Source organism: Staurois parvus, unplaced genomic scaffold, assembly GCF_062004578.1.
Source record: "Staurois parvus isolate SC_StPar_1 unplaced genomic scaffold, SC_StPar_1.0 ptg000626l, whole genome shotgun sequence".
In the NCBI taxonomy this organism is placed as follows: Eukaryota; Metazoa; Chordata; class Amphibia; order Anura; family Ranidae; genus Staurois; species Staurois parvus.
The window spans coordinates 374,098-400,062 of NW_028318422.1; the positions used below are offsets into that span (position 1 = coordinate 374,098).

A 25,965-nucleotide genomic window follows, 5' to 3' on the forward strand; every position below is an offset into this window, starting at 1 on the left:
CAGAGTCGCAACAAAGTAGCCCAGGCGGCTTTAAAGGCCCTGAAGGCCCGGCCATTAAAGTTCAGTTCCTGAAGGATAAGGACTTACCTGATTTGGTTAACCCTCTGCTCTTGAATTTAGGAAGTTGACTTCTCTTTCTTCCAGACATTGGTTCTAACCCCTAACCTTTCTATAGAAAACTACACATGGAAGCACAGTATAGAGGATAAGTGAGGTTTTTATGCATTAGCATGCAACAAGATTTTGACCTAATCCATTGCTTACATTGGGTAATTCACATGACACTATAAACAGAAAACTGTGAACTGGCCCACCAGCAGCTGCATCATATACTAAAAAGTCAACTTAAATTTTTAAATATAAAATGGCTACGTATAGGTAGTGGGGGTTTAGGGCATTTAGAGGTGAAGATTGTATACTTTTTTTTTTCTTACAGATTGTTCTAGTTGGTGCAGAAGAGGGCTTGTATGCTCTGAATGTGCTAAAGAATTCTCTAACTCATATCCCAGGAGTTGGGGCCGTGTTTCAGGTTCATATTGTTAAAGAGCTGGATAAACTCCTACTAATAGCAGGTAATATAATCATTGGTAATATAAAGAGGCAGGCAATATGGCCATAAGGGTGATGTAAATCACAAGGGCTATTTAAGAGCTTTTGTAGATGGGCAGATGCAGTAAGTTTGAAGTCAGATTGATGTTAAGATCAGAAGATGCTTTTGAGTTCTTTTGGAGGCGCTCCAGACCTACCAAGCTGTGTCACCTGCTTCTACATTTCCATTGGTTTGTATCAATGTGAACTAGTGAATTCTACTGTTAATATTTTCTTTTGCATTCCTGTGCTTTATGCTTTTGGAATTTGCTGCCATCATAGGTAAAATAACTGAAAAAAAGTAGATTAATAGAGAGTTTTCTGTTAATAACTACAATCAGATTTTAGAGATCATTGTTTTACTGCTGAGTAGAAAAATGTCTGTTATGATTAAATAAATGAGTAACTTAAGAACACAACATAATGTAATTCATATTTTCGATATTTTCAAAATATTACAAATGTTGAGTGGTCTTATGTGTGATTTAAGGAGAGGAACGTGCTTTGTGTCTGATCGATGTGAAGAAAGTGAAGCAGTCCTTGGCCCAAGCACATCTGCCAGCTCAGACTGAGATAGCGCTCACAGTATTTGAGGCTGTTAAAGGGTGTCATCTGTTTGCAGCAGGAAAGGTGAGTGTTCCATTGTTTCAGAAAACGTAAGTTATTAAACCCTCAGTAGCAAATTGTACATGTAGCACCATACCTCTTAGTATTTTATTGTTGCTTTTGACTCTGCATTGTTTGCGGGACAGCCTTCAAATAAAACTATGCCCTTGATTTTTCAGCCTGTAGGTGGCTCCAATGCCGTTCCTGGAGCCATCCTGACATGCACACTCCTGGTAGGGAATATAAAAATTTGCGAAGAGGAACCACTATTACAGCAGACAAGCAAGTGTAGTATGATCTGAGCAAAGGAGGACTCCTGATGCCTAAAGAGCAGGCATGGGCAGGAGTAATCATGAGACGTTTAGTTCATATGCAGAAGACCACCTGACACTATTAGGTGGGCACACATGTGCAGAGATAGAGCGGAGGCTGGGTGGGAAGAATCTTGATGCATGGAGTTCTGAAGCAGGAGATTCCCCGTGCTACAGTAGAAGCTCAGTGAAGTAGCAATCTGGAACCAGTAGCATTGAGGAGTACAAAATGTAAGTGTTTGCACATAAAAATGCTGTAAATAATGTACTGGGGAATATTTCCCTGTTAGTTAGAATGCAGTAATTCAAAAAAACTTAGTGTGTTTAATACTACTTTAAAGTTTAAAGCTTTATTTTTTTACCTTAATGCATTCCCTGCATTAAGGTAAAAAATGTATGGGTTATCAGTATCGCCCCCTCACCCCCCTTATAGTTACCCAAGTCCTCACTTGAATGCCTGTCTGCAGTGGCTTAGTGTTCTCCCCCTGCTCTCACAGGTTTTGCTGAGGCAGCAAGAGTCATTGGACTGTTGTCAGCCAAATCCTGTGACAAGTGGATGGGGCCAAGCCACGCTGTCTGCGTCTATGGATACAGACAGTGTTGCTCAGGATGGAGCCCGCACAATAGAGGGGTATACGCACAAGAGAAGGAGCCAGGAGCTTTGGCAGGGAACCTAAGAATAGGAGATTTGGGGCTGCTCTGTGCTAGTGAATCTATCATCAGATTTGTTTTTCATTATTAAGTGCAGGCATACTAACGTTGTGTAAGTGTAGCACTTAAATTTATTAATAAATGCAGGAAAACCACATTACTACTGTTTACAATGCCTTCATCTGCTTTTCTCTGCAGAAGAATGGTGCCATCTTTGTCCTGGGTGATCATTTACTAGGGCTATCACATTGTTTATGTATTTTACGTTCTTTGAGATATGGCTTGGTTTGTATTGATAATTCAAGTTTCCTATACAAGCGCCTCTGGTGGGGAAAAAAAAACAGTTTTAAGAGGCATTTTACTTTTTTTTTTTTAATGACCCTGAATGCCGCTCCTCCATTGTGTCAATTTGCCAGGAAAATATCCCCCACAACCTTGCACCACCAACCTGAACCAGGACAGGATGGATCCATGCTTTCATGTTGTTTATGCCAAATTATGACCCTACCATCAGAATGTCGCAGCAACTAGTCTGCCCATTCTCCTCTGACATCAGCTAGGCATTTTGTCCACACAACTGCCGCTCACTGGATATTTTCTCTTTTTCATACCATTCTCTGTAAACCCTAGAGATGGTTGTGTGTGAAAATCCCAGTAGATCAGCAGTTTCTGACATCAGCCTGTCTGGCACCAACCATCATGCCACGTTCAGTCACTTAAATCCCCTTTCTGCCCCATTCTGATGTCCGGTTTAACTTCTGCAAGTCATCTTCACCACAGCTACATGCCTAAATGCATTGAGTTGCTGCCATGTGATTGGCTGATTAGCAATTTGTGTTACCAAACAATTGAACAGCTATACCTAATATAGTGGGTGAGTGTATGTATGTCTACATGTCATATGCCCATAAATAAGCGTAATACACACCAATATGTTTTTACGCTACATTTTTCTGCCATCTCCTGCCAGAAAGAACGAGCATAAATGGGAGTATTAAGACATGTGCATGCAGCCTGATACTTCATTGCATTGGAATTTAAGGAGCTTGCTGAAACAAAACCACAATGCAAGGTCAATATATATGTGAAGTAATAAATGTAAATCACTAATTTTCCCCAACTCTTTATAAGCACACTTCACCTCTACCCTTAGAGGTGTACAAATATAAATACAAATATGCTCAGTGATAATTAATAAAAAGAACCTTTCTTTATATAATAATCTCAAAAATCCAAAATCTATAATTTTTCAAATTAAAGTCCAATTTCAAATTAAAGTCCAATAAATAAATAAATACGTGTAGTCCAAAAATTGATTCAAGTGTAAAAAACTCTCCGCTGCTTGCAAAACCTTGATTACCTCAAAAAAACAAAAAAATATACATAGTGCATTATCCTTTATAAATAAAAATTTACATATAAAATCAATCCAATAATATTCACCCAAGTGCAAACACGTGTATATATCAAACCACATACACATGCGATATACTGTGCAAAACCATGCATGTGAAACACTCTACTGTGCTAAAAACTCATGACACAGTGCGCACTTCTATCAGGGTAAGGAATGAATACCCTTACCAATGTTCAAAGCAATTTATGTTTTTGATCTCAATCCACAGAGATTGTCTGGTGATATAAATCCTTTAAAAGATGTCCTCAGGGTTTGCTTTGATCCTATGATATTGTATGGATCCTTCCACCCTAGCAACTGAGATATGCTTCCACCATATACGCCAGCCAGATACCCATATACAAGGAACAAATCATAGCGTGATACTGCCACATACTAAGATCCAAAGCTTTTAATTATCCTGCTTACATTAAAAATATCTTTCATCGCACATAGCATATAAAGACCTGTCTGCCATCCGGAATCCAGGAGAGTCCTAATCGCAAGTCACAGCCGATATTTTGCCCTTTCCAAGATGGCCGCCACTCTACTTCCGGTATTCTCGTATGCGTCTGACGTCACCTCCCTTTGACGCGTTTCGTCATTGGACCCTTTATGATTACGTCCAATGACGAAACGCGTCAAAGGGAGGTGACGTCAGACGCATACGAGAATACCGTAGTAGAGTGGCGGCCATCTTGGAGTATGGGTATCTGGCTGGCGTATATGGTGGAAGCATATCTCAGTTGCTAGGGTGGAAGGATCCATACAATATCATAGGATCAAAGCAAACCCTGAGGACATCTTTTAAAGGATTTATATCACCAGACAATCTCTGTGGATTGAGATCAAAAACATAAATTGCTTTGAACATTGGTAAGGGTATTCATTCCTTACCCTGATAGAAGTGCGCACTGTGTCATGAGTTTTTAGCACAGTAGAGTGTTTCACATGCATGGTTTTGCACAGTATATCGCATGTGTATGTGGTTTGATATATACACGTGTTTTCACTTGGGTGAATATTATTGGATTGATTTTATATGTAAATTTTTATTTATAAAGGATAATGCACTATGTATATTTTTTTGTTTTTTTGAGGTAATCAAGGTTTTGCAAGCAGCGGAGAGTTTTTTACACTTGAATCAATTTTTGGACTACACGTATTTATTTATTTATTGGACTTTAATTTGAAATTGGACTTTAATTTGAAAAATTATAGATTTTGGATTTTTGAGATTATTATATAAAGAAAGGTTCTTTTTATTAATTATCACTGAGCATATTTGTATTTATATATGTGAAGTAGATCATAATTGTGCTGCATTTTACATATACATTAAAAGTATTGCCTGATATGTTGCTTATGTTGTCCTTTTTAATAAGAGTATTTTTGTTTTATTTTCTAGATTGAGAATGGCTTGTGCATTTGTGCAGCTATGGTAAATAAAGTTGTCATACTGCGATATAATGAAAGCCTTAACAAGTTCTGCATTAGAAAGGTATGTATGCCTTTTTCAATTTCCTTTAACCCTTTTGCTGCCAGAGCAGTTTCTCTTGCATTCATTGAAGAACACTTTTTTTTAATTCTGACTGTCGGGTTATAGCGCCACCTTCAGGAGTAAAACTCTAGGCAGAAAAAAAAGAACACAGCACCACCTATGGTGTCAATCTTAACTGATAGTCAGCCCCTCTCTGCCTCGGACATGTGCTTGGATAGTCAGCCCCTCTCTGCTATACACTGATTATTTTTTTTTTTTTTTTAGTTTTGCCTAGTGTACGAAGTATGGACCTAGCTCCCTGCTTGGACATGTGGTTCCATATTGCCCCCCCCCCCCCTTTTTCTTTTTTTTCCTTTTTTCTAGATCTTGACAATCCAGTAATCACCCCAGCCTGGTCAGTGAGCGCATGCAGACTCGTAGCCATGTGCAAGGTTGACTGTGATAGAATGCCGCTGTCAGCGAGTTAACAGGGACACCCCCCCCCCCCCTTACACACCCACGCACATTCCTCAGGCGCAGTGGCAGGCTGCAGGTACACCTTGTGGTGGTCAGCTCTGCGGGGTCTCTTCCTCCAGGGGTTGCCTATATCCAGTTCCCCCTCCTCTCTCCACTTCTGTTGACATGTGGATGTCCTGGCATGGGCAAGTGGTGCTTCATCCTGTCTGTGGGCTGGCTCTGGGACCACTCCCCTATCTCTCCGGTGGCACCTGCTATTTGATGTGCTAGTGGCCTGAGGCCATCTTGTTTTAGCCACATTGGTCTTTTTGAAGGGCCTGCATGGATATGTGGTGGTTATTTTGGCTGGGCTGGTTTTGGCTGCCATTTTGGTGGGGACAGGCTCAATGGCCCGTTTATAGGGGACCTTTCCTTGTTCAAGTCTGCTCTGGTTTTCTCCAATGGGCAGCCATTTTATTGCTGCTGGTTATGTTTGTGTAGCCAAGTGATGGGGGCCATTTTTGCAGCCCTTTAATTACAGGGCCTATGTGTGTGGGGTCTGCGTCTCCCATTGGCTCAGGACCAGCTAGGTGCACTCCTCCACAAGGCCTTCCCTATCTTTGTAGTGGACATGCTTCACAGCACTGCAACCCAGGAGGCCCTGGTTCAGTTTTGCCAGCTGGGGTCCCCCTCTGTCTGCAGCAGCCCATTTTTTTTCTTGCTCTTTCTCTCCATGGGCATTGGCTCCCAGCAGTACCTGGGTTAAGGGGGGGAGGGGGGAGTTTGCACATGGAGTCTGAGGAGCACACATCACCTCCAGACCCGCTCCTGAAGGTGGCAGGGTCTTCAGGGTCCTCCATTCCCTTACATGCACCGTTGACAGTCCTTAAGCCATTTATTTCCCAAGTTGAAGTGGCTTTCGGGTGCAAGGTGAGTAAGAAGCGATGCCCCCTGCTTCCACCTTGGATGATTTTTGAGCCAGAGTCCGGCTTGGATGCAGTGGGTCCCACTATTCCTGCAGACCCAGAGGACACTGTCCCCGATCCTCTGCCACAAAAGGTGTTGTTGGTCGCACTTGTTACCTTGGTGCAGGAAACGTTTAAAAATTTAGGTTTTTTTCTGGGTCTTTTTCCTTATCCTAACTATTTTACTACATTTATTTACAAATATTGGGAACACCTGAAGTGTACTTTTGTAGTCCCAAAATGTTTTTTGGGTGTTACCCCTTTAAGGAAGCCCTTCTGAAAAAGTGGTCCTCTCCTGTTATTGACCCTCTCATCTCTATGTTGAACAAGGGAGCCATGATACCAGTGGAGGAATCGCCTTCGTTTAGGGATCCCGTGGACAGGAATGCAGAAACGGTCGCCCGCTCTATGTTTGCAGATGCAGCTCCATTGCTTTCCAAGCAGTCTTGGCTGTGGTGCTCCAGTGATTTCTCTGGCTTAAGTGGTGGTCTGTAATCGAGACATCTAAGAAAGCCTTGGACGATTTACTCTTCCAGGGAAAGTGGCTCTTTTGATTCTACCCTGGATGACATCACCAAGAATTTTATGAGAAGGAAGAGTATCTTTCTCACACAATCCATGAAAGGGATCTCAGTTTGATCCGATGTTCTAGAGGCCAGAGGAAACATCTGTGGTCTAATGGACCCCCGATCTCTCCAAAAGAGGACATGTCACAGCTCATGCTATCACAAGGGATGTTGTTCACCTGCATTTGTCATTTATGTCACTTGAGGTGACCTTTTAAAAACCCTTTCAGGTAATCAGTTTAGAGTTAACTGTTAATAATGACCCAAAATTATTACTCTAGCTTTGGCATTCACAGCAGCATGTAGTCCAATTGTCATTCTCGTATGTAGCCACACCCAATGCGTCTGTACTTGTGGGTGGGGTTTTAAGAGATGTTTTTTTTTTTATTTTACTTTAACTTCTTAAACATTTGTTCCGACATAACGCCATCGCATAGGGGAGAAATAGCAACATAGAATATTTAACTTGTGACAGGCTCTCTTTACTGATACATCAGTAGTCTGTTTGACCCCACAGTCCACTGAAGCTAATGGAGCATAGGTCGTGTTCCATTAGCTCTTTCCTCAGCCAATGCTCCCAGGGAACGATATCTCTGAACCAGTTAGTGATGTAATACACGTTGCTTCATGGTTCATTCACCAGTGGGAGGATTAGTGAACAAATATTCAGTGAGTTCCTTCCATCCTACCCTGCAACTCCTGCCAATGCTGTCCTGGAACTGCAGATGGGACGTTAGAATCTTGGAATACAGTGTGATTTGAAAAGCAACTCCTTATTTTAAAAATCTTATAAGTTATTTTTTAATCATTATTTTTACAAAACATTAATATGAGAAGAACACACATAACATGGAGTTTTATTTAAAATTTGATATGTGCACCAGCATTCCCCTGCAGCTTCTGAAGCCGCTCGGGAATCGCATCAACTGATCTTTGCAGGAACTCTTGTGGAATGGCAGAAATAACTTCTCGTAGGCGCCCTTCAAGTTCTTCTAAAGTCTTTGGTTTCGTAGAGTAAACTTGTTCCTTCAACCAACCCCAAAGAAAAAAAGTCGCAGGGTGTTAAATCAGGGCTTCTGGCCGGCCACTCATGCGGACCACGTCGACCCAACCATCTCCCAGGAAAATGTTCATTCAGCCATTCATGAACAATAATAGCAAAATGTGGAGGAGCAACATCTTGCATAAAAATCAAGTCTTCGATATTCTCCCAGGTGTTGACAACTGGCCAGATTTCATCTTGCAGCATAGTGAGATACCTTTCGGCATTCAGGGTATCACAGATTTAATTGTCATAGATTAAGGAACATACATTAAAGAATTGAGAAAAAAGTAACTTCATATAAAACATTTATAAATAGTTTAAAATAGGGAGTTACTTTTCAATCGTATGTGGCGAGGGAAGGCGGTATGCTTCGATGCCTGTGGAAGGTGAAACCACCTCTTGGAAATATCCAACAGTTGGCTTATAAAATACACATACCTGGTCTGTTAAAGGAAGTTAAAAAATCAGACTTGCTGGCTGTATCACCAGTTGAAAATAATGGAAAAAAGCCTAAGAAAAAAAAATTATGCAGCCACTGCATTTAAGGATTGATAAACTGCAATATGTTACATAGTTAGGTTGAAAAGAGACACAAGTTCAACCAGCATTACATTTTTATTTTTGAGTTTAATAATGCTTTAACAAATATAGCCACCGAAAAGGTGTTTATTAACCTGAATACTAAACTACTTATATTTAATCTTTATTCATAGAATCTTAATCATCCAGCACAATCAAGATTTGGGTCAAATGGAAGTGTGATTCTTTCCTGCTGTCTTCAGAGGAATGGTTGCAGGGGGGGGGGCTAAAAAGTATTTGGATACAGTTATAGGCTCTAGAGACAGGCTGATCCAGATGCATTATTTATACCCCACGTACCGAACAATGATTGTGTACAATGAAGAGAATCACATTAAATAACTCTTTCCTATCCCTTTTGTGGGATTGCTCTCTAGTAATTACCCTTCTGTTCAGAATTTGTCTTTATTGTTTTTTGTTTCCTAATGTGTTCACAGTGCATGTGTTAAAATTGGGAATATAGGTAAACTTCTAAAGCCTCTTCTACATAATCCCATTATAAGCTTATTTGCTTTTATGAGCATAAATCATGATAAATTCTGGGACTCATGGGTGGATCTGACCTTATAGCGCACATAATCTAGTTAAAAGAAAATATCACTGTTTATATACTGTATGACACTGGAAACCCAAATAAAGAGTCAAAGATTGTCATTTTTACATTTTATATTAGATTTTCAATATACTTTGTCAGAAAGTTTAATAAATCTCTGAAATGGATTCATGTTTTATAGGAAATTGAGACGTCCGAACCATGCAGCTGTATTTATTTTACTGGCTACAGCATCATCATTGGAACCAATAAATTCTATGAGATCGAGATGAAGCAATACACTCTTGAAGGTGAGATATGGATGTTTTCATTGAGGCAATATAAAGACATATACAATGACAGAACGAATGGTCTTCTGGTTAAATTTACTGTGTAGCTCAACTCAGGATGTCTGTCTTCAACCATAGTTATCTAGTCAAATTTAATGTATCTTGAAAGACATGGGTAAAAATTGTTTGCACTCTTCTTTGTGCTGAATGGTCAATAAGAATGTCAGACATAGAGCTGCGACCTCTGGCTTTTCTGTTACATTGAAAGGCAGTGAATTGAATATTTTAGATTAACCTAACGCTGGTCTGAATTTTTAGAAACTTTTGATTAGAGAAATATGTACAGTAGGTTAGTGTGGGGAGGTGTTCCACTGGCCACTTTTGAGGCTTGGGAGGCAGAAGAAGTGGAACCAGAAAATATGGTCCAGGATATTGTGGAACCCTGGCTACTGAAACAAAGAACCTGAGGGTACCTATTACATGGTGCCATCTACAAAGTCTGCAAAATTCCAGTTTTATAAGGTCAGCTCATTTCCATATTGGCAGCCCGCCCATCTTTAGAACTAGAGACAGAATTTCTAATGTTATATTTATACATCTAAACAGCTCTGACATTAAAAATATATGTAGCAAAAAGTTTAAGACCAAAGTATTTAACCCTTTCTGACTGTAATCTGTGGAATAATATTTCTCAGAACATTTCCCTGTGCTGAAAGAACATTAATCTCTGTACCTTGTTTGATAGCTGGCAGCGTGCACAGAAGCCTGCTGATAGCTGTCAGATTGCGCTGTGCCTGACAGCTGTTGTCTCTGTTACTGATATGGAGCCAATCAGCATTCATAACATAGTAATTATATATGCAATCTTGACAGGTTTGTTTAAGACTCAAAACCCACTCATTCAGCTAAAAAATAACTAAATGCAGATCGTTTTGATTTTGGATAGAGTGGATAGGTTCTAATACCTCTTCTGGTTAATGATAGCCAAACAACAGTATTGTAATATTATTATTATTATACAGTATTTATAAAGCGCCAATAGTTCGCTCAGCGCTGTTCATTACAAAGGGGGACAGAACACGTGACAGAACAATACCAATAGAATGCAAAACATGAGGGGATTGAGGGCCCTGCTCTTTCGAGCTCACAATCTAGGAGGGAGGGGATAGTGGTACAGGAGGAGATAGCTGTGGGGGATGGAGTGGTAGGAAGAGTGGAGGAGGTCGGCAAGTTAGCAGGGGGTGGGGTAGGCTTCCCTGAAGAGATGGGTTTTCAGGGTGCGCCTAAAGGAGAGGAGAGTAGGTGATAATCTGATGGGTTGGGGCAGGGAGTTCCAGAGGATGGGTGACACCCTGGAGAAGTCCTGGAGGCGGGCATGGGAGGAGGAGACCAGGGAACTAGAGAGAAGGAGGTCTTGTGAGAAGCGGAGTGTGCATGCTGGGCGGTACTTGGATATTAGGTCAGTGATGTAGTTCGGGGCAGTATGGTGGACAGCTTTGTACGTCAGTGTTAGGATTTTGAATTTGATCCGTTGCGCAATCGGAAGCCAGTGGAGGGATTGGCAGAGCGCCGTGGCGGAAACGGAGCGGTTGGAAAGGTGAATGAGTCTGGCAGCCGTATTCAGGATCGACTGAAGCGGGGATAGCCAGCGGCGAGGCAGGCCAGTGAGGAGGGAGTTGCAGTAGTCGAGTCGTGATATGATGAGGGAGTGGATGAGCTGTTTAGTGGTTTCTGGGGTTAGGAACGTGCGGATTTTGGCGATGTTGCGGAGGTGGAGTCTGCACGAGTTTGTTAAAGATTGGACTTGGGGCTGGAAGGATAGGTTGGAGTCCAGAATGACACCAAGTACTCTGGCCTGCGGGGCGGGTTTGATGGTGGCGTTGTTGGATGTGATGGAGAAGTCAGTGGGGGGTGGTGTCTGGGCTGGGGGGCAGACAAGAAACTCGGTTTTGGAGAGGTAATATGTGAAGATTTGTGATGAGGCACATTACAGGGTCAAAAGGCAGTTTGCAATCAAGTAAATTTTACGGCAATAGAGTGAAAAATATTGAAGTCAGGCTCCATTCCTTGAGGCTGCTACACCTATCAACAGATGCAGACATTAAAGTGGTTGTAGACCTTTACATATACCCATTGAAGTGATTACCCTCAGGTGATAAACAGGGATTACCAAAAATCTGCCTGCATACATTGCACCTGTTTATCTGCAGCTTTCTCTCCTCTACAACCCTTCATAATACAGCATTCCTCATCATAGCTGCAGAAGGCAGAGTGTCAGGGCTCCAGGTATGACCAGAGGTGTGTGGACCAACACAGGGAAACACAGACTTCAGGTATAGCATGTAAAACAATATAATTTATTAAGGGCAACACAAACATAAACGCAGTGCAACAAACCAAACCCAAAACTAACACAAATACGTACAACAAGGTGCAACAAACCCAAACCTTAACTGATATATATAAATATGGAGCATAACGTAGTCAGGCGGGCCGGGTCGGTAGCTAACGGGCAGACAAGGTACAAGGAGTAGGCAGAAGATTGGTCAGGAGTAGCCGAGGTCGGTGCAGGCAGAGTTCAAGCACAGTCAGGATCAGGCAGGAAGCAGACAGGATGCAGGTACAGGGGCTCATGGGAACAATACACCAAGGCCCTGACTGCAGGCCTGGCCATTCTTTAAATACACCTCCTGCAATCAGCCTCAGGTGATGGCTTGATTGCAGGAGTGAGCTTCTGGCTGCTGAGAGCACCCGCTGGCCAGCCCTGGTACTGCAGCCCACAAGGCAGGTGAGTCCCACCACCATTGGCGAGTCCATTCCTGACACAGAGGGTTGGGGTCTGATGTCACACACTGCACAGCATAGAGCAGGTAGCTGAGTGTTTTGTGAGACCTGAGTTGGAGGGAAATGCATGTCCCTCTACACAATCTCATAGGGAAGCGTGCACATCTGAGGCTGTCAATTACATGCTGTGTGCTGGGAAGAGGGGGGGGGGGTTGTTATTTGGCAGGTCCTCTCCTGAGATTGCTTGAGTAACTGTCAGGAGTGACTTATGCAAATAGCAGAGGAAGGGGAGATTCACATGAGGTGCTTTGGATTGAGGCAAGTACACACTATAGAAGGATATGAAATATGTGCTTTGTTCCTTTACAACAACCTTTAGTATTGCTTATTATAAATGAACTGACGTGTTCCTAAAAGCTATTTTTGTCAAATGAATGTCACAGACAAAAGTATTTACCAATTCAGGAACCTACAATTCCGAATAAAAATTATTTTTTTTGTAAAATTTCTAGACTGGGTTTGTGAAACAATTGTCCATCGTCACAGATAATCTTTTATAACTTGATGAAGCGAGCTTCACAAAATTAGTCAAGAAGTTTTACAATAAATTCAATTTTTGAACTGTTAGATGTTTTGATTGGTTTTTGATGGGCAGGATCCAAGATCTTTTGTGCACAGAGCACTTGAAGTGAATCTGTCACTAAGCAAAATGCCGGAAGCTGCCATTGTAACTCACAAGCTGCAAAATAGTTCCAGTGCACTGAAACTGAACCTATGACTTCAAAAACAAGCACTTACCTTTTACCTAGTATGCAGACTTTGAGTCAAACAGTGGCAGTGTGAGACTTGTTTTTGTTTGTGATAGATTACTCTTAGCTTTTGTAAGTGGCCATTTAAGAGGATGAGATTTGATCAGCAAAGTATACCCATAACTGTACAATGAGGGCTTTTGTAATAAATATTGAATGGATTGTTTAGGTAGACCCTTGCACTGCATGGTTGTAGTTTTTACATTTGCTGATCTACCATCAAACCTAAACTCTTACTGTTGTACTTCCAGCCTATTACAATGGATGATGGTCACGGATATCAAATAAACTACGTTTGAACATGAATATGTTTATAGTAAGTTTTTGTTGTTGCATGTATTAAACTCGTCTCTGTTTTTTCTAGAATTCCTGGATAAAAATGACCACTCTTTGGCCTCAGCTGTATTTGCTTCTTCATCGAATAGTTTTCCGATTGCTATAATGCAGGTGAACAGCACAGGTCAGAGGGAAGAATACCTCCTCTGTTTTCACGGTAACAATATTTGTTCATTTTAAGTGATATTTTTTGGGGTATATTTTATTACTGGTATGGTGTAGTGATTTTCTCCTTTTTTGCTCTGCAGAGTTTGGTGTTTTTGTTGATTCTTATGGAAGGCGAAGCCGAACAGATGATCTGAAATGGAGTCGGCTGCCTCTTGCATTCGGTAAGTGTGTAAGTTGTCTTTTTAATAATGTATGAATATGCAGAACTATAATGTAACTTGCATAACGTTAACCTGTGATTTGCCTTAATACCCTCCTCCCCAGTAGCATATACTTTCCTTTTCCTGCTTATCCACAACTCCTTTCAGCTGCCAAGGGTGGAAAGGTATCCATTGCTTCTACGTATGAAGGAGAATGTGACTCACTCCATATGAAACTACTGGTGCATGGTTTTTGCTCCAGCACTGACACATTGGTGTGGGGAGAACTGTCTGGAGCAACTCAGAACCTTTTTCATTTCGGGCAGCTGAATGGCGCAACAGGGCAGTAAAGTGAACCTGCTGCAATTCCCTTCTTAATCAAAACACATGTTAATTTCAAAGCAGAGCTAAAATCCTTAATACTTACCTCCCTTTAACAGTCCGACGTCCCTCACCGGCATCTTTTACCTGGCTTCTTCCAGGTGCCTGGCAGTGGATGTCCTCTTTGGCCTGGACAGAGTGCCATCAATTGTGCACATGCTCAGGAGTGCAGTAATCCCAGGACACAGGTGCCAGAATGTAACTTGAGCTGCACGTTTGCAGCTCAGTGTACATTCCATACAAGACTGTGAGCAGACAAATAGGTTTCTTTTATTGCAGAAAAAACATTGCAGAAGAATGCTATTGACTATTTTTTCTACTACAGCAGTCAATTAAAAATTAGTTTTAGCTAGAAAAGGTTCACCTCCCTGTTATGCCATCCTTCATAAGTAGGATGTAAGTATAACATTTCACATTGTGCCTATACACTTTGAATTTGAAATAATATCTACTAGTAAAGGATTCATTCATTTACTAAACATACGACATGTGCCCAACTGATAATTGATTTGAGCTAAATTCGTTTACTTTTAGGACTGTTTTAGGGCCAAATCACATGGGCAATCAGGATCACTAGGAGACTGCTTACCAGACTGTATGGAATCACTCTCTCAGTAGGCAAGTGAGCAAGATGTTGCTCTATTGTTGCCATCTCGCTAGTGAAGGAGATTTGGCAATGCTTGGTGCAAGCAAGGGAGTGATTCCACAGAGGTAAGTGGAAGACTCTTCCTTTGGCAATGTGTCCCTAGTGGCAGAGTCGACAGCCGTTTTAAGGTGGATGTAAAATAGTTGACTAATTTAACAAATCTCTTCTAGCTCTTTGTTTATTAATATGAGTGGTTTTCCCACAATTCATTGTTAGGAATAGCATTATGATCTCATCAAACTGCAGCTGTATTAAAGCAACACTCACTCACAGGTGATGTATTCAGATAGACAATCCATTTTCTTTATTGTTCATTGAGGGACACAGGGTTAATTCTGCTGTCTACAGGATATTGAACATCACCAACAACACTGTTAGCCATATATAACCCCCCCCCCCATCTAGATATCTAGATGGAGCATGTTCCCCTGGATTCTGGTTGGCATTTTCCAGCTTGTTCACATTTTGGGCACTGCTGAATGTCTACGGGTTTACTGCTGCACTTAGTCATGTGCATTACCCTTCAAGGGACCTGATATGTCCTTACTAATTTTGCTATGGCTGTGCCCCTGCAGCTTTGACTGCAACATTTTTAAAATAACATACCAGTGTCAGAATTGAGGCCCTGTGTTAAATTTTGCTTTGATGTCTGATGCTGGCTTTTCTGAATGTACCAGTCATTTTGACATTGGTTTCAGCACCTGCTCTGTTGAGTCTATGCGGGCCACACTGCGCTTGGTTGCACCTTTCTACACGCATGTCCACTCTCTCAGCCTTCTCACATATTCCTAAGTTGCACCACCAAGATGGGCTTTATACAGCCTTAGGGCTAATTCACACCAGTCACTGCTTTACAATGCAGCAGCTGGTGTGCGGTTCGGCCGGATCAACCCTGTGCTGATGTGCCGATCTTGGCGCATCACTCTGTTTACCATCGTTTTTTCTTTTTTTTTAAACAAACTTTATTGAAATGTCCAAACAAACATCCAATGGCCGCACATCCAGTAAAATCATCTTTCTTCTTCTAGCATATTCCACAAATATGACAGGGATACAGGACTCCAGCTTTATTGAAATGTCTCACAGACTGGTCACCGTGTGATGAGAGATGATGTGGATTGCCTCACACTGCTCTGCCCTGCACACCACCACTATTTTAGCACATGTTGCCAGCAAACCATCACAATGCAGTGGTGTGAACTGACACATAAGAAGACAAGGCATTTTGTCTTGTCATGCGGTGGGACTGCGCTGGAATAGACGTCCAACGCAGTTCCACAGCATCTGGTGTGACTATATCCTTTCAGTAAGGAGATCACAGTTGGCCTGTGAGTACCCCTTGCAGGGCCTACATATTTGCATTTGGCAATATGCTGACAGCCTGGACAACTGTCTTCTGCTAAAGTCTTCACCAACTCCCCCCACCTTGTTCCCTCAGGCGTGACCCTCTCCTCTGCTTCCTGCTATACAGTGAGGAATTTTTGCAACCATGTCAGGATATTATGACTAAAATATTATGGCAGGACAAGGATTGCAACCTGTCCAATTTAGATAAGTTTGTGCCTGCTGCACTACTGCGTTGATGGCTTACAGATATCGTGTGCCTGATATCTAAAATGGGTCTTCTATTGGTACTCATGCAAAGGATCATTTGGCTCCAATGCTGGTCTGCCAAGCATTAGTGCAAAAAACGCTTGTTGCATGAAACTTTATCACTGTCATATGTCTCTGCAAAAGAAGCTGGACTTGAGCTTCATGGTTTACAGATTTAGCAACAAACTTACCAAGTTTGTCTCCAGGTCTAGGGTTTCTCTGGTTATTGCAGTGGATGCTCTGGTGGTTGGATCGGTTCAACCTGATCTATGCCTTTCCTCCTCTAAACACTTTCTCTGTCTGCTTCGCAGAGGTAAAGTAAAGGGTATTCCAGTGATTCTCATTGCACCCAACTGACCCAGGTGGATATGGTTCTCAGACCTCATCAGACTCCTGGCAGACTCTCTGTGGGCTTTCCCAGATTGCCCAGATCTGCTGTCCCAGTCGTTGGCTTTAATGGCATGGCTATTAAAGCTCAGGTTCTAAAAGAAATGGTCTTTCTGACTCTACGCTCCTAAAAGCTAAAAATACTCCTCTTGCCTGCCACTGTAATAGACCCCAAAACAGCAGCTGGATATAGCATACCCCTATGAAATATTGTTTTCTAAGAGATTTGCTACAGATTAACTGTAGCAACCTGCCTTCTCTATTTAAGGGCTAAGCTTGTTTTTTCCTTTGTTGTTTAGCGTACAGAGAACCATACTTATTTGTTACACACTTTAACTCCTTGGAAGTGATTGAGATTCAGGGGCGTGCTGCTCTAGGGTAAGTTGTTTTGTTAAAACAAGTAAATTAGGCTCAATAAACATAATATTTGGAAAGTGGGAAATTAAAGCGATTTGTCATTGCAGTGCACCGGCCAGGGCCCATTTGGATATTCCAAATCCACGATATCTGGGACCAGCGATCTCCTCTGGTGCCATTTACTTGGCATCTGTTTACCAGGATAAATTGAGAGTAATCTGCTGCAAGGGCAATCTGGTAAAAGACAATGCAAACGATCTTCATCGTGCACCGTCAACAACAAGGAGGTATGTGTATATATTTATATATATATTTTTCCCCTGGAGGATTAAGCCAACCAATACATGCCTTTAAAATTCCTAAGTCCACTACTTGTTGAGTATGTTTGGGCATCATAACCACTTGCGTACCAGCCTGTCTTGACCCTTTCATCAGCAGACCATTTTTCAGTTTCCAATAGTGTGACATTTTGACTGGCAATTACTAAGTCATGTAACACTGTATCCAGTTAATTTTATTACATTTATTTGAGACTGATAGAGCTTTCTTTTAGAGGTATTTATTAACTGCTGCTATTTTTTAATATATGAGAATAAAACAAACAAAAAGAAAACCGGTCCCTGCCAACTTTCTGTTAAAATTATATGGGAGTGTGAACAACCCCTCCTTTTTAGAAAGTAGACACCTCAAGGTGTTCTGTGTTTTGCCACATGTTTTAGAAATGAAAAAACAAATGCTGTTATTGAGGGGGGTTAAAACATAGAGGTTGGTAATGGTGGACTAGATATGGCGCACACAGAGGGAAAAGGTGGTGAAGAGGTTAATCTGCAGGTCACATACAGTGGGAGGATAACGGTGAAGGAGTTAATGTGCAGGATAAGCGAAATGAAGGGTTAATATACAGTTCACATAGAGAAAATGGAAATCAAATATATTGAACGGATGAAAGGGATATAAATTTTACTTACTGCTGCGGTGATTGCACCGTGTTCAGGAATTAATGAATGACTCATTCATCCATTAGTTACTCTCTTCTCCCTTTCCTTTATTGTAAAAGAATGAGGAGGGTGCAGAGATGTAAACATACACTGTTCATATTATGTGGTTGCTGTGACTGGACTCTATAACCAATCACAAAGAGTGGAAGGCTATGCAAAGTGTCAGTGAATGAAGACATCCAAGGATATTACCGTGCAAACTTGTTTCCTGCTGGGGCTTTATTGGCAAATAACTATCCACCACTTCAGTTTTTAAAGATGTACAGTGGTATTGAAGTAGCTGACGCATATCTCCATATTTTTAAAATCTCCACCACTTGTCCTACCCCTCTTATGTATCTATGTTTAAAAATTCCCTTAAAACACATCTTAATCCAGCAGTATTCTGGCTGGATATGCGATGTCCCTTGGTCTTTCCCGTTCTGCTCCAGCATCCATAGGGGACGTTGACATCAGTATTGTTGTCTATGGTATTGTGCTATGAGCCTAGGCTGACCTGGTAACACACCTCCTGAGTTGGGGGGGAGTGTACTCAACAGCCTGGGTTCACAGGAAGCAAGCTGAATCCTCTGTTTAATTTGAAAGAGAGCCAGTGAATGGAACTGGTTTTTCTACTAGGGACAGAACTGGAGAGAAGTTATTGTATCAAAAACTGCTATTTTTAAAACTTACGGGCAATTTATTTTTATATTAGCAGACTTTCTAGAAATATGTCTGTATTCAGTTACCGAATATTGTATGAGCGTGATTTAATTATGAGCATTCATAAAGCATATGTTGTATTTCATTAGTTCACTTACAATGCTTGGTCAAGTACACTGAAAAAATAAAGTTTATAATAAGTGAAATAGAAAATTGCTGATCTGTGACTATCTTTTTGAAAAAAAAAAAAAACCTTCTTTTGATATTTTTAATGCGCGGTTCATACTTTTTTGCCCATTTGATCTCAGAACATGCGCAAATACTAAAAGGAAATACAGTGTAAAAAAATATTGTTTTTGCTAAGATCACTTGTAGACTAGCCAGCCATTTGCTCTATGTAGCTTGCAGTACCTTTTGAGACATGGGGACAGATTAAAATAACAGAATATTTAAATGTGTATGTTGTCTGCTGCAACCAGTAAGATTACAGCTGTATTTATCCAATGTAGTTTACGTAATGAAAATCTTTCTTGGTGACCACTGGCAGTGTCCTCCTGTCTTTTATGAATCGGTTTCCAGAATGAATCTTCATTTGTACCTATATATTGTAGCTCAATTAAAATAGCAAATATGACTAAAAAGATTACAACTAATGGAATGCATGCTCTGCTGCTTGCCTGAAAAAAGACTTCACATTTTTTGTATTGCAGTCCAAACAAGAGAGGTCCACCTTCCTATAATGACCATATAACAAAGAGAATAGCAGCTAGCCCTGTGCCAGGTGAGGTCCAAGGGCTAGTGCGGGAGCCTAGTACACCACACCGCTATCGAGAAGCGAGAACTGATATGCGCAGGGACAAGTCTCCTGGGAGGCCTTTGGAAAGGGAGAAGTCTCCTGGGCGACTTCTGAGCACAAGAAGGGAAAGATCACCTGGACGATTGTTTGAGGACGCTGTTAGAGGCCGAGTAACTACAGGGGGAGCGAGGACTCCTCTCTCACAAGTTAATAAGGTAAGATATATCCCAGTGTTTTCTAGTTATACATAGACCTACAGTATAATAAAGATTGTGAAGGTGATGATATTGTCGCATACATTTAGTATGCAAGGACATGTTATTTGCATTGGTATCTTCACCCAAAACTGATACTGTAGGTTTTGTTAGTTGCTAAAGTTAAATCATGTGGTGTTTTCCTATTCGTCTAGAGGGCTTTTGTGGTACTGCTATCTTTATTTACCAGGTTTCAACACCTACTATTTTGCTTTTATGCAAGAGGTTTTTTTTGTATTAATGTGTCTGTTACTATACCAATACAGCATTACAAAAGTAAAATTCATTCTCATTGAGGTAGTAGTAATGTTCACAGAAATAGCAATATAGCGAGTATTCAGAAGACAACTGCAAAATGTCTTATTAAAAAAAAAAAGGTATAGCACACAGGGCATAAGTGGGAAAAACAGGGAGAAAATATTGTCGGCACAGACAGCACACACAATGAAAAAGCAGCTTTGGAAAGGACTCCAGCCTATAACTGAAGTATTTGTTTTGGTGGCCTGAGCCTTTAAACATATGCAGTACATCTTTTCAATACTTGAACTTTTCATTAATGTTTTGTCTCTTAATATAAGTACAAAAAATTCCTCTATTTAACCTGCCAAAAATCCAGTAAACTTGTAACTACAGAATCCCTTCCCTCTATGTTATAGGGATGGGTAGAAGGGAAAGTGTACTATAGTGTAAACCAGGAGTCAGCAACCTAGGGTGACAACACAGTTCCTCCATAGGTACAGTAGTGAGTGTTGTCGCCCTAGGATAGGAAGTGTGTTACTGGTAGTATTACACAGAAAACAAGCCTGAAGAAAAACACTAATGCAGGCATGACATCCAAGGACTGGTAAGCTGTAATATATATAACTCAGAGTTTAATACTGCAAGGTAGAGTAGTAATTACATCACACCAGGGACCCTAGCAGAACAAATAACTGCCTGCATGGAAGAAAAAAAAACTTGCATGTACACTGTGGCCATTGGGCCACCTGGCATAGATTATTATTATTTTGTGATCCCTAAATTTAGTTTTCACAAGTTAAAATATTATTATGTTGTATTCATTAGCCAATTAGAATAAACACTGCTAACCCACTTTTATTTTATGTACTATGCTTTGTGTGCTAATATACTTTTTCTCTATTTCTTCTTCAGGTTTGGGACCAGTCTTCTGTATAACTATAAAGGACCCGTGTCTACAAACAACTGAAGCCAACATGACGGAATGTTTTAATGTCTGATTTATACAGGCAAATGCTTTTTTTATATCCAGATTGTAGCGGACCACCTTAACTTTTTTGTGCTATCACAAACCAACCCTCAGCTCTGCGTCTCATATTCCAGATTGCGCCTTCTGTAATATTTTAAACTGTTTATTTTCTTTGTTTAAGGAATCGTCCTCCATTTTTTTTGAACTTCTGTTACAGTAATAGGTCAATAGGCTCTGGTTATAGTTACTAGCTATTACTAGTATATGGAATATTTTAAACAACACATGCATTTTTCTTTACATGATGCTAAGTATCATTTATATAGCTTTGCATTAACTCTAGCATCACTGGTAAAGGCACAGCTTTCTGAGAGTTTTTACAACACCGAGCACACTACACTATACAGAAAGTGCAAAAAGTTATGTGACACTTACTATATCTTCTATGCTCCGCTGACTTTCTTCTTAATGCTTCTGCTACCTCACTTGAAGTCAAGATTTTTGCTTTATAAACCATCATGTTTATGTTCCAGGGGTAATATGTCTGAAAAGGTGCTAAATCTTTTATAGGTTCACTGAGTAAGAACTAATATTGGATCCTCATTTTTCAATTTTCAATTTGAGAAAGTTTGTAGTCCCCCTAATTCTGATAAAAATGTGTATATGTGGTAAGCTGGACTTTGACTATGTACATATAAATATATATATAAAAGTATATATTTCTGTTGCTCTGTTATGCATAATGCATGAAGGATATGTCACCCAGGAAGCCTCAGAACATTCCTGATTTACGTAAATGTCACATTTAATCTGTTTAATTCGGTAATGCTAACTAACTATGCCCTGTCCCAATCTGCTGGAGATGTATGTTAAGTGTCCCTTCCAATGCTTCCTTAACTATACATGAGGATTGTATATACTTTATCAGAAAGTTTATATTCATAAAATTGAATATGTTTCTACTTTTCTAAGGTAAACTGTGCATTTTTGAATTTTGCCTTTTGTGAAATGCGTGAAGGGCACAAGCAGACAAGCACACTGCTCCTAGATCATTGGTGTATGAACTCAGGAGGTGCTTGTTCGGTGTGGAATGCTTGATTTACTATGCTTTGCTGCTCTTTGCTAATATTGTAGAAAACAAAATAAATGCACTTAAAAGCTTCTTACACATACGGCCTGAAGTAAAATATACAAGACTGTCAAATTACTTTTTTATGCAGTACATATAGGTAGAATTTGCACTATAAGGCTCCAAGCACACTGGCTTTGTGTTTTGCCTGTAGAAGCAGCTCAATGTTATGCTATGTGTCCATGCACATTAGGACGTTTAGAGGCATGCTTTAAAGGGGAGTTCCACCTGAAAAAAAATAAAATAAAAGTTAGCAGCTACAAAATCTGTAGCTGCTGACTCTTAAAATACAGACACTTACCTGTCCCTCGGTCCAGCGGTGTCCTCACCACCGCTAGTTTCATCGGCCGTCTTCTCTCCTTGGCACCGGCATCTTCAGTGTGGGCACCCAGCTGTGATAGCTAAAAGCCAAGGCGATCGCAGCGGAAGTGGGAGCGGGTACCTGTCAAATTCAGGTACCCCCACTCCCCAAAGGTGCCAACCCTTAAAGGAGAGGGGGGGGACAAAGGCTTAAAGCGGAACTTCCCCTTTTGGGTGGAGGTCCGCTTTATGTTTAGCGTTTAAAAAAACCTGGTTTGCATTTTTAATTGTAGTTTTCTGGCAGAAAAAAAAGCTAAACGCACCTAAACATTGTACAAAAACACTCTACATGAGTGTTTTTTTTCTGCCAAGGGAACTGGCATTTTTTAAGCCCGGTGTGCATGGAGCCTTGTAAGTTATCCATCATCATATACTGTATCACACTATGTTCATTTAACACCTGACGTGCAGTCATATGTGAAAATGTGGACATCCCTGTTTTATGATTTTTTTAAACTGCCTGATTTATGGATTTTTAAAAATATATTTTTATTATTTGTATAAGAGAAATGTACAAAATGGTTACACATCCTTAAACAGCCAGATTAGTAATCTTAAAGGGTTGGAGACAATAGCAAGACATAGAAGCGAAGGGGATTGAGTAAGGAGCAGAATCAATCAAATTTTACCATGCATAAAGCGATGCGTGAGAGCCATATTGACCAACATGAGTGTGAATGCAAAGATATAAGAGCACAAGCACAGAGTGCAGGAAAGTGTTAGTGGTATAAAAAAATGTAATAAAAATTTAATAAAGAACAATATCCACTATGATTTAGATCAGAGTTCTCCAGACTTTCTAAACAAAGGGCCAGTTTACTGTCCTTCAGACTTTAACCTCTTGCCTACAGGGCACTTATATCCCCTTCCTGCCCAGGCCAATTTTCAGCTTTCAGCTGTCACACTTTGAATGACAATTGTGCTAAACAAACCAAAAACAACAGAAAATTTTGAAAAAAAAAGTTTTTTCTTAGTTTCTGTTATAAAATTTTGTAAATAAGTGATTTTTCTCCTTCACTGATGTGTGCTAATGAGGCTGCACTGATGGGCACTGAGAGGTGGCACTGATGAGGAGGCGCTGGTAGGTGGCACTGATGGGCATTAACAGGCATCACCAATGGGCACTGAAAGGCAGCACTCATATATGGCACTGATAGGCGTCACTGACTGGCACTGTGAGGCGGCAGTGATTGGCAGCACTGATAGGTGGCACTGACTGGCATTGATAGGTGGCACTGATTGGTACTGATAGGTGGCATTAAAAGGCAGCTCAGATGGGCACTATGCGACATTGATGTTCACTGGTAGGCACTGATATGTGGCATTGATGGACACTGACAGGTGGCACTGATGGGGCTACACTGATCATCAGGGTACACTGATCATCTGTGTCCTGATGATCAGTGTACATGTCCCCTATGAGGAATGCTGATTACTGGATTTCCTCTCCTCACGAGCTGTCAGCATGACAGCTCGTGAGGAGAGAAATGACGATAACAGGCATTTCCTTATTTACATGCGATCAGCTGTGATTGGACACAGCTGATCACATGACAGAGCCAACGTCTTTGGCTCTTTCCATTGATTGGTGATCCGCTGTGTCCGAGGGACACAGCACACCATCGATCGCCATGCTGCTCTCCCCCTGGGGCCGCACACACGCGGTTAGAGTGGGAGGACGCCATCCCAGAATGAGAGAACTGCCTTGTGCCCATCATTTCCTTATATGGTGAGCGGGAGGCAGTTAAAGGGGCCGGACTGTGGCCATTGAGAGTAGAAAACGTCCTGGTGTTGGTAACAATGCCCATCATTGGTGTTCATGAGAGGAATATTGTCCCATCATTGGTGTCAGTGGGAAGAATAGTGCTCCATCGTTGGTGTCAGAGGGGGTGTAGTGCCCAACTGTTGGTGTCAGTGGCAGGCATTATGTCCATTATTGTCAGTGGGAGGAATAGTGCCCCAATGGCCAGATAAAGGCAAGCAAAGGGCAGCAGTTTGGAGACCACTGATCTAGATTGCAGCATGAAGAAAGTTTTTCCTCCAAGGCTCCAGAGAGCAAGCAGAGTCCTGTGGTAGTCCAGATTTTCATGCAGGCAGACTTTCATATGTAAGCCAGTACTGGTGTGCTGGAGCCTGCACTAGTCAGTGGAGACATTTATGCACTTTATTTGGACATATTATAGACTTTCTATAGACTCCAAAATAATTACAATATGGCAGTATTATTGATCTGTTTAATTGTGGTAGTACTCATAAGAAAAAAATGTAAGATTACAAACAACCATCATGGTTCCGCTAATGAAACACCAGGCAGAACACATTTTGGTGAAACCAGTTCGAAAAGTGATAAATAATTATGCATAAATCAACACATTTCTTAATTGTACATCACAAGACACAGGAAATGGTAATTCTTAGACAGCTGGGTTATGCTCCATTTCCAGGTGATTAATTACTGGCAAATTAAAAACCTTAAAGTGGTTGTAAATGTAAAAGGTTTTTTAACTTGATATTAAGGGTAAAAACCTTCTGTTCACAGGATCTCCCCCAGGCCTCCTAAATACTTACCTGAGCCCGATCTCAATCCAGTGCTGTGCCCTAGAGCAGCAGTGCTGCTTTCTCCCTCTCTCTGCACAGGACAGAGAGGTAGCAGCGGGAGCCATTGACTTTTGCCACTGTCAATCACAGCCTGTGAGGAGATAATAGGGGGCAGGACTGAGCTGCGTCCTGTGTTTCTATCTATAGAGACACAGTGCGTGGGTCGGGATCAAGCTGTGCTTTAAACTCAGGGATTACCATTTTGGCGTTTCTGGCCAGTGTGTGATAGACTGTGCAAACTTTTGCAGAATTTTGACTGGATCCCCAATCTCCGAAAGTTGATGTTGGATCTATTACAGCGCCTGGAGCATTTGGGCCTGGTCCTAGACACACTGGCAAATGTTTTCCTTCACACAAATGAAGAAAAAAAAGAAAATAGGCTGCACACCTAATAGGCTAATCTCAAAAATTGTTTATTCATGAAAATCTTGCAGTAGAAACATAACATTGGAGATTCGGTGTCATTTCAATCACAAATGCCCCTAACCCCCAGAATAAAGGACCTCCCGTGTCAGACACTGATCAATGGTATATATGTCCACCGGGTGTCTGCCTCCCTGCTGGAACAAATACCCCCCCCCCCCCAAACACACAAGCCAATCCACTCCCCATTCTTCCAAACAAACCCAACCACCTGAACCCAACAACTCCTCCAGTCCCCCAATGCTCCTCCCACAATGACCCCCCCCCCCAGAAGGAAATTTTATTTTCACCAACAAAAGCATTTGGTCCTCTGGTCCAAGATAAAGGATCTACAGTCCCTGTCTCATCCCTCCATTTGCTCCTGAATGAAGTAGATTGGTGTGATGAAGGTCTTCTTCGAGGCAGTCCCATACGCTTACTTTCACTCCAAAATGTTGCAATGCAGCATCCTAAAAGTGTGGGCCAAACAGACATAATCTTTGGATAGGCCCA

At 41.2% G+C, this 25,965-nt stretch overlaps 1 protein-coding gene across 2 annotated transcripts in view; it reads left to right on the top strand.

Moving 5' to 3' along the window:
* The window catches only part of LOC149449356 (citron Rho-interacting kinase-like), a 201,808-nt gene extending 179,677 nt beyond the window's left edge, over window positions 1-22,131 (top strand). For both annotated transcript variants that reach the window (XM_089693340.1, XM_089693341.1), the window contains exons 38-47: window positions 437-572; window positions 1,079-1,218; window positions 4,961-5,053; window positions 9,378-9,486; window positions 13,423-13,551; window positions 13,643-13,723; window positions 17,009-17,087; window positions 17,174-17,353; window positions 19,417-19,717; window positions 20,909-22,131. In XM_089693340.1, coding sequence (XP_089549466.1) covers window positions 437-572; window positions 1,079-1,218; window positions 4,961-5,053; window positions 9,378-9,486; window positions 13,423-13,551; window positions 13,643-13,723; window positions 17,009-17,087; window positions 17,174-17,353; window positions 19,417-19,717; window positions 20,909-20,932 — 1,272 coding nt within the window. In that variant the 3' untranslated portion in view covers window positions 20,933-22,131. The remainder of the gene's footprint in view (window positions 1-436; window positions 573-1,078; window positions 1,219-4,960; window positions 5,054-9,377; window positions 9,487-13,422; window positions 13,552-13,642; window positions 13,724-17,008; window positions 17,088-17,173; window positions 17,354-19,416; window positions 19,718-20,908) is intronic.
* The last annotated feature ends 3,834 nt before the right edge of the window (window positions 22,132-25,965 follow it).